The sequence below is a fragment of the Anopheles gambiae genome, chromosome 2 (assembly GCF_943734735.2).
Source record: "Anopheles gambiae chromosome 2, idAnoGambNW_F1_1, whole genome shotgun sequence".
Classification (NCBI taxonomy): domain Eukaryota; kingdom Metazoa; phylum Arthropoda; class Insecta; order Diptera; family Culicidae; genus Anopheles; species Anopheles gambiae.
In genome coordinates, this window is record NC_064601.1 from 44,648,729 (window position 1) to 44,661,938 (window position 13,210).

The 13,210-nt window shown below is 44.1% G+C and overlaps 1 protein-coding gene across 3 annotated transcripts; it reads left to right on the forward strand.

Moving 5' to 3' along the window:
- The first annotated feature begins 138 nt into the window (after positions 1-138).
- On the forward strand, positions 139-11,359 carry LOC1269480 (equilibrative nucleoside transporter 1). Of its 3 annotated transcripts, none has more exons than XM_308120.5 (8): positions 139-280; positions 2,426-3,116; positions 5,246-5,347; positions 7,602-7,732; positions 7,810-7,949; positions 8,049-8,194; positions 8,261-8,493; positions 8,572-11,359. In XM_308120.5, exons 2-8 carry the CDS (start codon positions 3,020-3,022, stop codon positions 9,208-9,210), a joined length of 1,488 nt encoding a protein of 495 aa, XP_308120.5. In that variant the 5' UTR covers positions 139-280; positions 2,426-3,019; the 3' UTR covers positions 9,211-11,359. The 3 variants fall into 3 exon arrangements, with proteins under 3 accessions (XP_308120.5, XP_061508249.1, XP_061508250.1); XM_061652265.1 differs by lacking the exon at positions 139-280 and adding an exon at positions 407-549; XM_061652266.1 differs by lacking the exon at positions 139-280 and adding an exon at positions 1,871-2,219.
- The last annotated feature ends 1,851 nt before the right edge of the window (positions 11,360-13,210 follow it).

Sequence of the window (13,210 nt, forward strand, 5' to 3'; positions counted from 1 at the left end):
AAAGCTTGGATTCTCTACAGTTTCTCAAAGCTAACGGTTTTTCCCCGAATCAAAAATATGTAACAAAGTGTAGATGCTGCTTAATGGCAAAGGGAAAGAGAACAGGGCAGCATCGTACAATACGGGTAACAACATTGAGATTTCAGTCTTCTTTGGACTGCGACCACATTGGCCGCCGTCACTGACCATCACGTGAACGGAAGACACACCGCCAGCAGCGCGGTGTTCCGAAGCGGCACAAAGTTAATCCCGCCCGGGACAATTGTACACACGCGAGAAGGTGCGTAAGTTCTACCAAAAACCAAACAACCGACCACCATCGAGCGGCGGCATCTTTCTGATATCGATTTTAGGCAGCCCATTATGTAGCCACGGAAGGAAAGTTGTTGCTCTCCTTACCTGCACCTGCTCTAGACTTGTTTGGTCGATGTGCAACAGTAAAAATGAAAGGATGTCACCGCTGTGATATAGCTACCAGCTCTACCGTTGTGCTGTTTCTCTATGAAAACTGTAAAGTGTGTGAAAACCCCCTGCACCGTAAATATTTCCGTAAGATAATAGATGGTACAGAGCCTAAGCGGCAGCGGCGACTGCAGCCAAGCATCGCCTGAACAGTATGGATGAGAATTAGATTAGCAAGCTATGCTGCACATTCGGATCACATCAACCCGTGCTCCTCGTGCCTTGTGAAAATGTGCTTTTCTAAAAATAGGCTTGTAGTGAAAATTTCCCGACCCCTAAGATCGATTCTTGACGAATGGGGTGCGTTTGTCACACCACACGGTACGCTGTTTGACGTGTGCTGCTGCTGCTGCTGCTTCCGGTGCGCTTTTATGTCTTCAAAAACTTCCGGCACAGTTCGCGCGTAAAGCTAAAATGTGGACATTTCCCACGTGTAAATTGTGCAACACGTTCTTATCGGACGGCCACGATAAGCCTGGTGACTGTGAATGCACTCGCTGTGTGGACTTAGTGACCTCATGCACAGCAACATGGTATGCAACAGATTAGAGCCAGCTAGGGGAAATCGGGAAAGTACGTTGAATAATAATTTTATGAATAATTGATTGTGAGTGCGCACGATGGGCGAGTAAATATTGCACGCTAACACAACCAGATAGGGCAAACAAACTGGCTCCAGAAAACCGGCATCGTTCATATACGATACACGTGTTGGCTATAACACCTCGAGAATAGAACCATCATTAATCGGTGCCGCATATGAATCGACCACGCGCGCACGTCGCAGTCGTTCGCGTACTGGGGATGCGATGCATTTGGGCGAGACTAAACAAACAGAGATAGCCTGTCCCCACTTGATGGTGCATCACTGCGACGAGAGAGCTGAGTCGATTGCATACTTCGATTATGAACAGAATGGTTTACTCCCTGCATTTGTGCGAGACTAAACAGAGAACGCCTGTGACCACTTGATGTGAGAGCAGAGTCGCCTGCACACTTCGATCGTGAACAGAAGGGTTTACTCCCACCTGCAGCGATTGGCAGCCGTTTAAAATGCAATAACAATAACCGTCAAGACGGTTAGTTTTCTTCTTTTCATCGCCGCCTGCACTTGACCAACGAGGCGGCGAGGCGAGCAAATCCGACACCACCATCACGGGCTCTAGCGTATTTGCATCGAAACGATCAACCTATCAAATAAATCTCCATAATTAACCCATACCGTAGTAAGATCAGTTAGCGCGCCGGAACAGGTTTACAACGCTTTTGGATGACAATTAATTGTATTACATAATGAAACGCTGCTTCTAACTTAGAGCACAGAAACTGCTCCATTTTGCTTGAAGGATGTACTTCCTATCAGCACAATTCGGTGCACAATCTGGCATCGGTCGGTTTAAGATGATAGAGTACGCAAGCAGCAGCAGCAGCAGCAGTTTGCCATTGTGTGCTCGAAGCCGTTATCAAATGGTTCTCGTTAACCTTGCCCACTTCTGGGCAGTAATTCGAGTATCTTCACACTCGGGGCCGTTCGGTTGGCAGCTTGTTGAGTAATGGACGTCATTGGAGGAGGGCAAGCAAGAAGAAGGACACGCGCTTTAGCTTTCGACCGTTTTAAAATAGCATAGCAGGTTCGGAACAATAACTGTTTGATCACTTACTCCTAGCTGCGGAGTCCGGTCCGAAGTTGATAAGACAACAGATTGCAGACGCCTTGCCGATAGTAGAGCCCAGCATGAAGTAGAAGCTGTTTCTAGGTACTTACAATGGGCAGCGGCATACGATGGGAAGCGAGGGCGAAAAAAAACACTCCAGCAAATATACATAATTATTGATTGAGACATTAGATAATACATCAACTCTTATCAGTAATACTGGGGGCAATACTACGTCATTGATTTTATCTCTCCTTCTGAAGGACTTGCATTAACATTGGTTCGGTTTTGCTATCATTTCATTACAGACTGGGACTGGGACAGCAGCACCGGAACCACCCGCTTGACCAGTGTGAACAAAGTTTGTGCTCAAGTGTATGGGATCTTGCCCCCGTCAAGCATCGGCATCGATTACACGGATTTTACAACCCAGCAGTTCTTGTGTGCTGACGGAGCAAATTATTGCAGCACTGCAACTGAACCCCAAGGAATGATTTGAACCAACACAAACACCCTACACTTGCATAATTTACCTCTCCGCCCTGCTCGGTACCAGCGTTCCGAATGACCGGTACGCCGCCGCCAGTTCTCAAGAAGCAGCAACAGGGCCAGCAGCGCCAGCTTTATGCAAAAACTCACGCAACCATAACACCACGTGAACCAACGGTGTCGTGAAGTCTGCGGCATGTTAGTTTAATCTCCGGGATGGAAATGAACTGCCCTGTTACCATGCTCCGAACGTGCGTCTGAATGGCAACAGTGAGAAAGGACAGGCCGAGCGGATACGAGTGCGAGTGATTGCGCAACATTGTATGCGGTGCCTATAGAAGGATCATAAGACACGCAACGCGATCTTCCGGAAAACTGATCTCCTGGTCCCTCCCCAACCAAATAACAGTACGATGGCGTCGTACGATAGTCAAAACCTTCTGCCCGGCAGCGGTGGGCGGACCAATGGAGGCAACATTAGCGTCGTTAGCAGCAGAAGCGGCGGTGGTGGTGAGTATTTTGGCGCGCTCGCCATTCTCGCGGATGGGTTTTTGGCCCCAATAAACAAACAATTCCGTTCGTTCGGCGGTGTCTCACCGCACGCCACTGGACGATTTTATCGCCATCTCGAGAAGCTGTGACGTACGGCTAAACATGCTAATATGCTAATTTTAACTGTTACGTGTCGGTGCAATTACAGCGCCTACAGTTTTGTGTAGTGCCCCACAACACAACAACAGCACGTGGGGTAGTGAGTTTTGCGCGATCGGTCAAATCGGTTCTAGTTTTCGGTTTTTTTTCCGGTGAAAACGTTGTTTTAGTATCTAATGTTTCCGTTAAAATTTAAATTTAAATTCTTTGAACGCGGGGTCTGGAGAAAGTCACTCATAGGTTGAATGTTGATTCCGGCTAGGAACGGAAATTGCTTTTTACGCAAGCGTTTAGTTCATGCATAACATTACTAACTGTATTACTCATGCATAGTACCGTTTCATGTAAATGATATGGAGCTGTTGAACAGCGCTTCACCACTATCAAAAGACGAATTTCTTCACGTCCAGCTCGATAAGCAAGAAGCTGTGCCACACGACACTTGTGCTCGCTTCAAAGATTGATTGATACAGAGACGGCATGGGAGGCATGGGAGGCTAGGGGGGCGAGTGGACCCTGTCTTATCGTCTCCACTCACGACATGATTGTGACATGAATGGGGTACGAGACTTGAATGTTGTCATTCGCCCCTTTTCTTCTTTTCCTTCGCACAACATAATTGGCTAATAAATTGATTGAAACGCCCATGCGCATGCGTACCATCGCGTGAAGGGTTCCCGATCGACACACCACCCCTTCTCTCGATTGATCGCCATGGTTTGGTGACTAGATCAAAAGAAATTCCTTCGCCACATAGCCGGTTGCCATGCTACTAAACTACACACATTCCTGCCCAATTGATCTATTGCCCATCCATCCAAGAAGTCCAAGAGCGGTGAACCAAAAAAAGGTGGTGGCGATTCGCTCTGTTCGCCAGTGTCAAGGGGATATAGATCTCGCCAGCAGCAGGGCACCAGTGTGACCCAGGAGGACATCTAAGGGCGGAAGGCAGGGTACGATTTAATGCGCGCGGTGATAAAAATAGACCTTTATATTATTCATCCCCCATTCATCACGCGTATCAAAAGCGGTTCGAGTGCTGGGAAAGGGCGGGGCGGGGGTATATCATGTTTTTTTTTTCAACAAGTCGGAACGTCGGATCATTTCGGACCGGTGTTTGTGTGTCTGATGCGACAGCTCCTTCTCCTCCTTGGATCGTCGTGTTATGTGAATCGCCCCCGAGGACCGGCAACCTCGCCCGCTGATCAACTGTGTGAATAATGGTATCGCGCTCGCGACTGATGAGGGTTATTTATTGTCCGTCAGTACAGATTAAATTTGCCCGAGATTGCTTTATGCAACACACAAGATTCGGATGAGGAGACGCGCACGTCCTGGGTTGCACTTGTAGAAGCAGGGCCCGATCGAATGGTGTATAAATGGCCATGGTAGTATGGTGACAGCGCGGAAGATGGCGAGAGCAATTATCAGCATGCCGTAACGGGGGTAACGTAGACAATAAACAACGTTGGAAATGCGTTACACCAAGACAACGGCACCCGGCTGATGATGAGTGAACGGACCGTCCCATCCCAAAACAAAGAATTGCAACTGTGCATGGGCGGACTGATCAAAACAAGCTCGGATCGATGGGAATTTCCTCTATGTTGAATGTTTAACAAAACGTCCAGTTAAACTAACGTCGATCTGCTCATCCTTCCGGTGATTAGTGTGATTAATGGATGATGATCTTTCCCGACTATGCAAACGGGGGCTGAGGTTGATTGAAACTAGGACAAACAGTTCATTTCAATGCCACAAGCGAACAATCTTGTCACAGGCACGCGACTTGTGCGAGATGGTGACATTTGCAAGTGCACATTTAACACTCGCTGTGGGTATTGTTTTAATCAAACAGCATAATAATGAACGGGCGATTACAATCGCTTCCTTATATTGAGAACGTAATTATGTTTAAAAATCCAATGGTCATAAAAAATAACGGCTCTTTTAATCGATGTTTTCTTTTCCTATTACTATTTCGTCAGGGACCAACAATGAAACGGAGAAATCACCCTTCCTGGAACCGGTGCGGCTCACACCGGCCTGGGAGGAGAACAATCTACCAAACGATGAGCTCAACTTCAGGGGTAAGTATGGGCCGTGGGAAAAAGGACGAAAGGAAGGGTTGTGTTCTTTTGCCAAATATAGATGCGAAAGGTAGATATGATTTAGGTCGCAGCATTAAGCGTATTTCAACGTAAGAAAATAGCTTGCCAGCTAAAAAAAGGCACACCCCCACTGAGCCTGGAATGTGTGGGGGCAGTATTTTGGGTAACGTTTGCTGCATTCGCTTATATCATATGTCAGCTTAAAGCTCACACACATACACATTTTAACCCCCGTCAGCAAAAGCTCGCGGGTGCAGTTTTGCGTGTGTTAATGTTTTAATGGAACGAAAGAACATTAAGTAGTCCGCCCTCGACGCAGACACACACGACGTTCGTGCTTCCCTTTACCGCAATCCACGGAGCTGTTGCGATAGATGGGTATAAGTGTGAATTATTGCTCGATTGGAAACAATAATTTATTGGTCCTGTTTTGTCGACATGGGTTTTTGCGCGCGACTTTTTTTTTCTTCTTTTTTTGGCAACAGTCATGCACGCCAACACAGCCACCCCACAATTTAACCAATTCACATGCTTAGCCACGGAAACTGATACACGGGACTGCGCATTGTTGCTGCGGCATGCCCGCTAGGTGGTTCGGTAGAGCAGGTTGCGCGCGCTTCGAAGTCTGTTGGCACAGTTTTCTTTTAAATTTACCTATCAAGCAATACATAGGCAGCAGCATGCGTGTGTGTTTGCGTGTGTCTGAGAAAACAGCAAAAGAACATTTTTACAAATGTCTTATTTTAAAATTTAAGAAAAGACAACTTTACCTTGAACAAATTCTCGAAGGTCGCCTCAGGGGTTTCCTATAAATAATGCGATTTTTTTTTGTTATTCATTTTTTTTTTTGTTTCCGTTAATATTTTTGCTTCATTTTCACCGTTTCTTTGATGTTCCTTCGTTGCTGTACCTTTGTGTCTGGCGATGATTTCTCTTTTCCTCCTCGCCTGTAGTACGGCGGTTCTTCCTGCACACGTGGTTTTGAGTAATCGTGCTGGTGAAATTTTATAAAAGGATTTTAAATTGAACAACCGAATGTAATCGATTGAAACATTCGATCCGTTGGATAATTATTATCAGATATTAAAAAAAAATTATTTTACAAACCAAATAAAACTATAAACGTTAAAACATTCGAAATTGATTTTTTAAATTACAATCTAGAAAACTAATATTCATATGATTGTTAAAATCGCAACTCGTGATGTTGCTGGTTCGCTAGGTGGATCGCTTGTCAGGCGAGAATAATTTCCTCGAATTTTTCCCGTGGCGCACTGCCCGATCCCCCCGGAATGATAGCGAAGGGGTCGGTAAGGTAGCAAAAGTGAAAAGAGAGCCAGAGAGAAACATGAATTGCATCCCGACCCGAACAAAGAAAAAGACGAGTCAAAAGGGAAGATGATGCACGTTGAACATGCAATTTCATCGGGGGCTCTCCGTCTTCGCCACCAACCGCAGCACTGGAATTCAGGATCCCCAGGATGATGAAACTGGCCGTAAGACCGAAGCACACAAGACACATTGGAAGTGGGGACTATAATTTAACATCTCTGCTTCGTTTTCGTTCTGCTAGTCATGCTAGCTTCCCTTTTTAACTTGCTGTCCTGCTTTGCCTTACATCGTACTACATTTTCCACATTGGCCATCCCGCTCGATGCTGGCGTTCGATCCTTTTGGGAAACGGAGCACACACACCGACCCGATCATTCCAGTGGCATCTTTTTATTCGATCGGATCGATCAGCCGCTCCCCTGGTTGGCGCGCGTTTTAAACAATTCAAAGTCTTGCAAGCATTTCCACCATCTCTCTCTCTCTCTCGCTCTCTCTAGTCTATTTTCACAAAGGGTACCGAAGGTTTCGTCGCCTCACATTCCGACCCCTGTTTGGGGGACAAGCGTTGTTAGTGTGTGTCGTTTGTGTTTCTTTCTTGGTCCGAAACACAAGCAAAGTCTTGCGGGCCCGCCTCGGTTAGCACACACTTAACGCATCCCCCCAGTTGACAAGTGACGCTGCCGACGTGAAGAGGTCATTTTGTGTGACCGTCCAGTTACCGGCGAAGAGTTTGTCTGGTGCAAAGAAAAGGGCGCCTACAACGCTACCGAAACCTACACGTCGTTGTTGTTAGGAAGCTGCGTTTCTGCGATTGTTTGCAAACACACATTTGGCACAGAAAGAAATAGGAAAATGTTTTTCACCTTGTACTATCTGCTAACGCGCTGGAACCTGCTTCCAGGGATGACGATGGAGCGGGCCAAGATGGAGCTCAACCCGCCCCGGGACAAGCTGCGACTCGTCTTCCTCACGCTAATGATCCACGGCGTGGGTACGCTAATGCCTTGGAACATGTTTATCACTGCCAAATCCGTAAGTTACCGCCGCCGGCTCATGGTGCGAATGAACGCAAAGGATGCTTACAAAGTGTTTTCGTGTCGTTCTTACAGTACTTCGTAGACTACAAACTCAGTCAAAATTACACGGGCGTGGAGTCGGAGTACGCCACGTACTTTCTGTCGTCCATCGGGTTTGCTTCCCAGATCCCGAACCTTCTGTTTAATTGGCTCAATATTTTCATCAACCTTGGGTAAGTGTGGCATAGCGCGCAGCAAATCGAAAAACCAGCACAGAGAGTAGAAAGTAAATGTGTGACATCTCTATCTCTATTGTTCTTCTCCGTGCACAGTGGCAACCTCACGAAACGGATCGTTTACAGCATTCTCATCGAAGTGCTGGTGTTTGTCGTAACGGTGGTGCTGGCCATGATTAACTCATCCGAATGGCCCGGTGCATTCTTCTGGATCACGATGACCACGGTGGTCATACTGAACAGTGCGTATATTATTTCGGGGAGGGCGCGTCGGTTTATCGATTGTTAATCGATTGTTTCAATTGCAGTGGCGGGCGGAATTTATCAGAACACAGTGTACGGTATGGCGGCGAAGCTTCCGTTCAAGTATACCGGGGCGGTTGTGCTCGGATCCAACATTAGTGGCACGTTTGCGTCCATCATCTCGATCCTAAGCTCACAGTTTGCATCTTCGGTCAGGACGGCCGCAATCTACTACTTCATTACCGCGATGTTTGTGCTGCTGCTGTGCTTCGACACGTACTTTGCACTTCCGTTGAATGTGAGTAAAGAGGAACCTTTTCCACTCCTAACACAAAACCCGTACCAAAACATTGATATCGTTTTGGGTCGATTTTAGAAATTCTATCGCTACCATGAGCTGCTAAAGGAGAAGGAAATCGAATCGAACCAGCGTGCGAACGCGGGCGCCCGCCCACCGTACTGGACCATCTTTAAGCAAGCGTTCCCGCAACTGTTCAACGTGTTCTTCGTGTTCTTCATTACGCTGGCCGTGTTTCCGGCCGTTCACTCCGACATCAAGCGCTCGGACAGCAACTTCATCATCGGCGACGATCTGTTCGTGAGTATCTGCTGCTTCCTGACGTTCAACGTGTGCGCCATGCTCGGCAGCCTGCTGACGTCCTGGGTGACCTGGCCCAAGCCCAAGTACCTGGTATGGCCCGTCCTGCTGCGGGCCGCCTTTCTGCCGCTGTTCCTCTTCTGCAACTATCAGCCGCTCAACATTACGCGCGTCCTGCCCGTCTACATCGATAACGACTGGGTGTACTGGGGCATCGGGATCGTGATGGCCTTCACGTCCGGTTACTTCAGCTCGCTCGGCATGATGTACACGCCGCAATCGGTCGAACGGCAGTACGCAATGACGGCGGGCATGTTTGCCGCCGCCATGCTGATTACCGGCATCTTTACCGGCATCCTGTTCTCGATGGTGTTCCCGATGGTGGTGCAGTACAACTTCCTCGCCTGGCTCCACTAGGCCTGGCATTGGGGAATGGGCGTCTACGACGGGTACGTCTCGTAACCGTACTAAGGGGGCGCATCCCATTCTCATAGCAACAACAGACCCACGCTGGGCTGATCATAGTCGTTTAAACTGTGGGTTCCGTTTCTAGATCATCTGCAAAAACCTATATCACTTTGTTCAGAATGAAAGAAAGCTTTCAAACAGTCTGGATAGTAGTAGATGGACTATAGACAGAGTGGAAGTGGAAATCACTACCGGGTGAGATATAGTTTCGCACAAATTAAGCGTTCAAGATCTGGTTTTCTTTGCGAGTGTTTGCTTTTTCATTTTTTTTATTATTATGCATGCTTTAGCGTCGATAGAAATTCTCACCGTTTTGTACTTTCGGTATCTGTGTGGACTTCTGCGGTCTGCAAAAACTGTACTACGCCGCTTCTACACGACAGCGCAAATTTCGCGTTTGCGAAAACCGTATGCAAAACTCTACACAACAATTATAGCTCACAAACCCAGAAACCATGTGTTATTTGGTTTCATTTTGGCCAAAACCATACGATTTTGGCCAACACCAAATTTTACGCTATCGTTTAGAAGCGGTGTAGTACAAAACATTACTTTGTGTTTTTGAGCGTTTATGTTCATTTTTTTTTTCGTTAATTTTATCATATTGCATTGTATGTCATATGTCATTCACATCGACACGTTCAGTGTATGCGTCCTTGCACTGATATGTATGCTCTTTAAACGATGAGAACAGTTAACAATTTCATCAAAGTGCATCGTTTTAGTCTGAAATTATGAGTCATAAATGTTGATCGCTATAATAATTGACCCACACACACACTTTAACACCCCAATTATGTATTTGAACAACAAGTTAGTCAACGAAACCGCTTATATTGCAACGCTCTTTATGGTCCAATTGCGATTGACGGAGAACGCTGTTAAACTCAACATCTGAAAGGACATTGCTAGAGCTCTACGTACTGTTACAGATTTCTAATAAGTTTAGTTTTTAAGTATATGTTTATAGGGGGATTGCGTCACAAAGATGCGAGAAAATTATGCCGCCATCTCAAGATGCAGTAAAAAATATCTACAATGAGTAAAAACTTTCTCTATATTTATACAGCCCTCCATTTCATCAGCATTTCAAGATCATCGAGTCAATCCTTTTGGATATTGCAACATCAGCTCAGATTTATTGTTTAATATCCATGTCATGGATGTAGCTTTATGTATCGAAAATGATGATGAAACTAACGAAAGATGTTCTCATTAAAAGACCTTCTACTGGAGATAGTGATTGATTGGATCGTATTCTCCTCGATAGGCAATCATTCAGGAAATCAACAGCTCATTCGCTCTTTTACGTTTAATGTGTTCCTTAGTCACGAGCTTTGGCTACATTTAATTACAACTCAAGCATCGAAAGATGTCATATGCGCAGGCAAAAAACTAGCAACCGTCACTTTAAACGTGCGTGACAAAAATGTAACTAAGTTTTGTCTTTAAGTATAATGCTAAGAGCAGGAGCTCAACTTGAGGTATAATTTTTAGTAGTAAGTAGTCGTCATCAGTCTCGCAGACCACGAAATTTCCAAATTACACTGTTAAACTTGCTTTAACATACCGGATCTCACAGGACCAAATGTCAATATGAAAATTCACTCAAAAACATGGAATGTAGACCAAAAACATAAATGCGAAACAGGCAAACCACCTATGCTGTGTGCCGCATTGATTTACTAAACAGAAATGGTTTTAAAATGAGGTGATTTTATTTCAAAGCCTGTTAATGATGATCTTTTTTTACCCTTTTGTTGTTGTCTAAGTTGTAACATGTACCAAGAGCAAATCTACAAATGATAGTCACCGTTTCTTCACTGTTAGACTGATGATTTCTGGTTTTGTCGTAGTAAACTAGTGTTTAGTTTATGGTTTAACATTTTTACAATTTTGCAAACTGTTTTTCTAATCTAAAACTGATATGGGCGCCAAATTGCACTAAGATTACGTTTAGAGTTTAAATACGTTTTAATATATCATTTAAAATTTGTGTGCGCTTGCAAGGGTTGGGATTTATTTCGCTTGTTTGAAGCAACTGACTATTCGTTTTCATTACTTTTTAGAAATAAAATGCTTGAAATACATACACTCACATTTTTGTTTATTTAAGCTATATTTTTACTATCTCATTTTTATTAAATTTGTTTCAAATGTACAACACTACCTTTCACCCCTTTCAGCAGAAATCGATAGAGAACTGTTGTGATGATCACGTTTAAAAAACGAAACACTTGTTTATACGATTACGGGAAAGAGAGCTATCAACTACTCCAGCAAACTGTACTACCGATAGAGAACGTAAACGAACATAATCAAACTCAAAAGAATAACGAACAAGCAACCAGAACATTTGTTTTTTAAACATACACTGATATACTGATTTTATAGAAGCTGCACTAAAATCGATAGTAAACAGTGCTGCCGCTACCATTGTATTTCGTCCTTTTTAAATCAAATTTTCATACGCACAAGCACTGTGGAAACTTCAATACAAGAACAATAGGACAGTGCAGCAAAAACAAATGTTTATAATAAAATACTTCCTCATTACAAAAAAACAACTCTTTACTACTTCTCCCGCTCTCCAGTAGTATCCAGGAGATACTCTCACTGCTAAAGCATACTGAAGCATCGATAGATGAATACAATACAGTAAGAACCATAGTATAATAACAACACAAACATATTAAATAATTCTAGTGCGGTACTTGTTGTTGAGAGCAGCATATTACTATCATATAGCGAGATAGTGTACTTGTTCGAAATAGTTACAGGACAACAAAGTACTTTACTCCAAATGACAAAGGACGTTGGCAGGTGTTAATCTTTATATACACATATATACATAGTATGAAAGCACAAGAATTTATTACGCGTATATAGAACGATCAGGGGCAGGGGGATTGTATTAGATAGCAAAAGAAAGGGATCTTTTTCAACCATATGTGCGCTTCGTTCGCGTTAAGTAGCGCTCTCTTTCGCTGAAGCAATATTACACACACTCACTGTGGCACACAATGAATCAACAACTGCAAGGGGTATTCTAAAACCAAAAAATAAAACAAATAGCGCCTGCTCTTCTCTTAATCTCCTCAAAACAATTGGGCTACACATAGCCAGGGATTGTGGATTATAGTGTTGCTGTTGCACCGATAAAACTCCCCGATATTGCTTATTTCAAATGATTCAAGGTACGGAAGAACGAAAAAAAAACCTTTAAATCATGTTTTAACTTAACCCATTCAACTCATCCAAACGCACTACGCATAGTCACATAAAAAAAACCCGATTTCTAAAAGTATCTCTTTTGTACAAAGCATGTTACACGTTAAACAAACATCTCTGCATCTTCAACTAGAGTAAAATGTTTGCTAAAAGTGAGTAAATATGGAAGGAGTTTGGGAGTATCGAACTGAGATATTTTGCAAGTATAGTAAATGATAGCAAAACAACACACACACACATGTTTCCGAAACATTTTACCAATCTATCTACCTAGCCACCAGTTGATGATGGATGCATTAGCGAGAGCATAGAGAGGTTCTTTTTTATCTATGGGGAATGTTGTTATGCATTCAATGGTCCCCAGCGTCTCTCCTTCCTCTTCTTACTTTCTACTCTTGTTAATCAAACTCTAGCAAACGATCAATCAATCAATCACTCTTCTTAATACCTCAAAAAGAACATTTCGCTCAAACTACACATAATATATACCATTTTTATCTCGTGTCCGTACTCAGCACACACCCACACATATACACAAAGAGTGCACTTATCCAACTCTAGCTCTTCATAGTTACATACAACAACTCATACTGGATATCATACCAACAGTACTTGAAAAGGTGTTGGAAATGAAGCGTAAATTTCGGACACTGTTTTTGATAGTGGAAAGAAAGGGAAATAATAGAACAGCATTTACCAAACAACAAATAGCAATGGC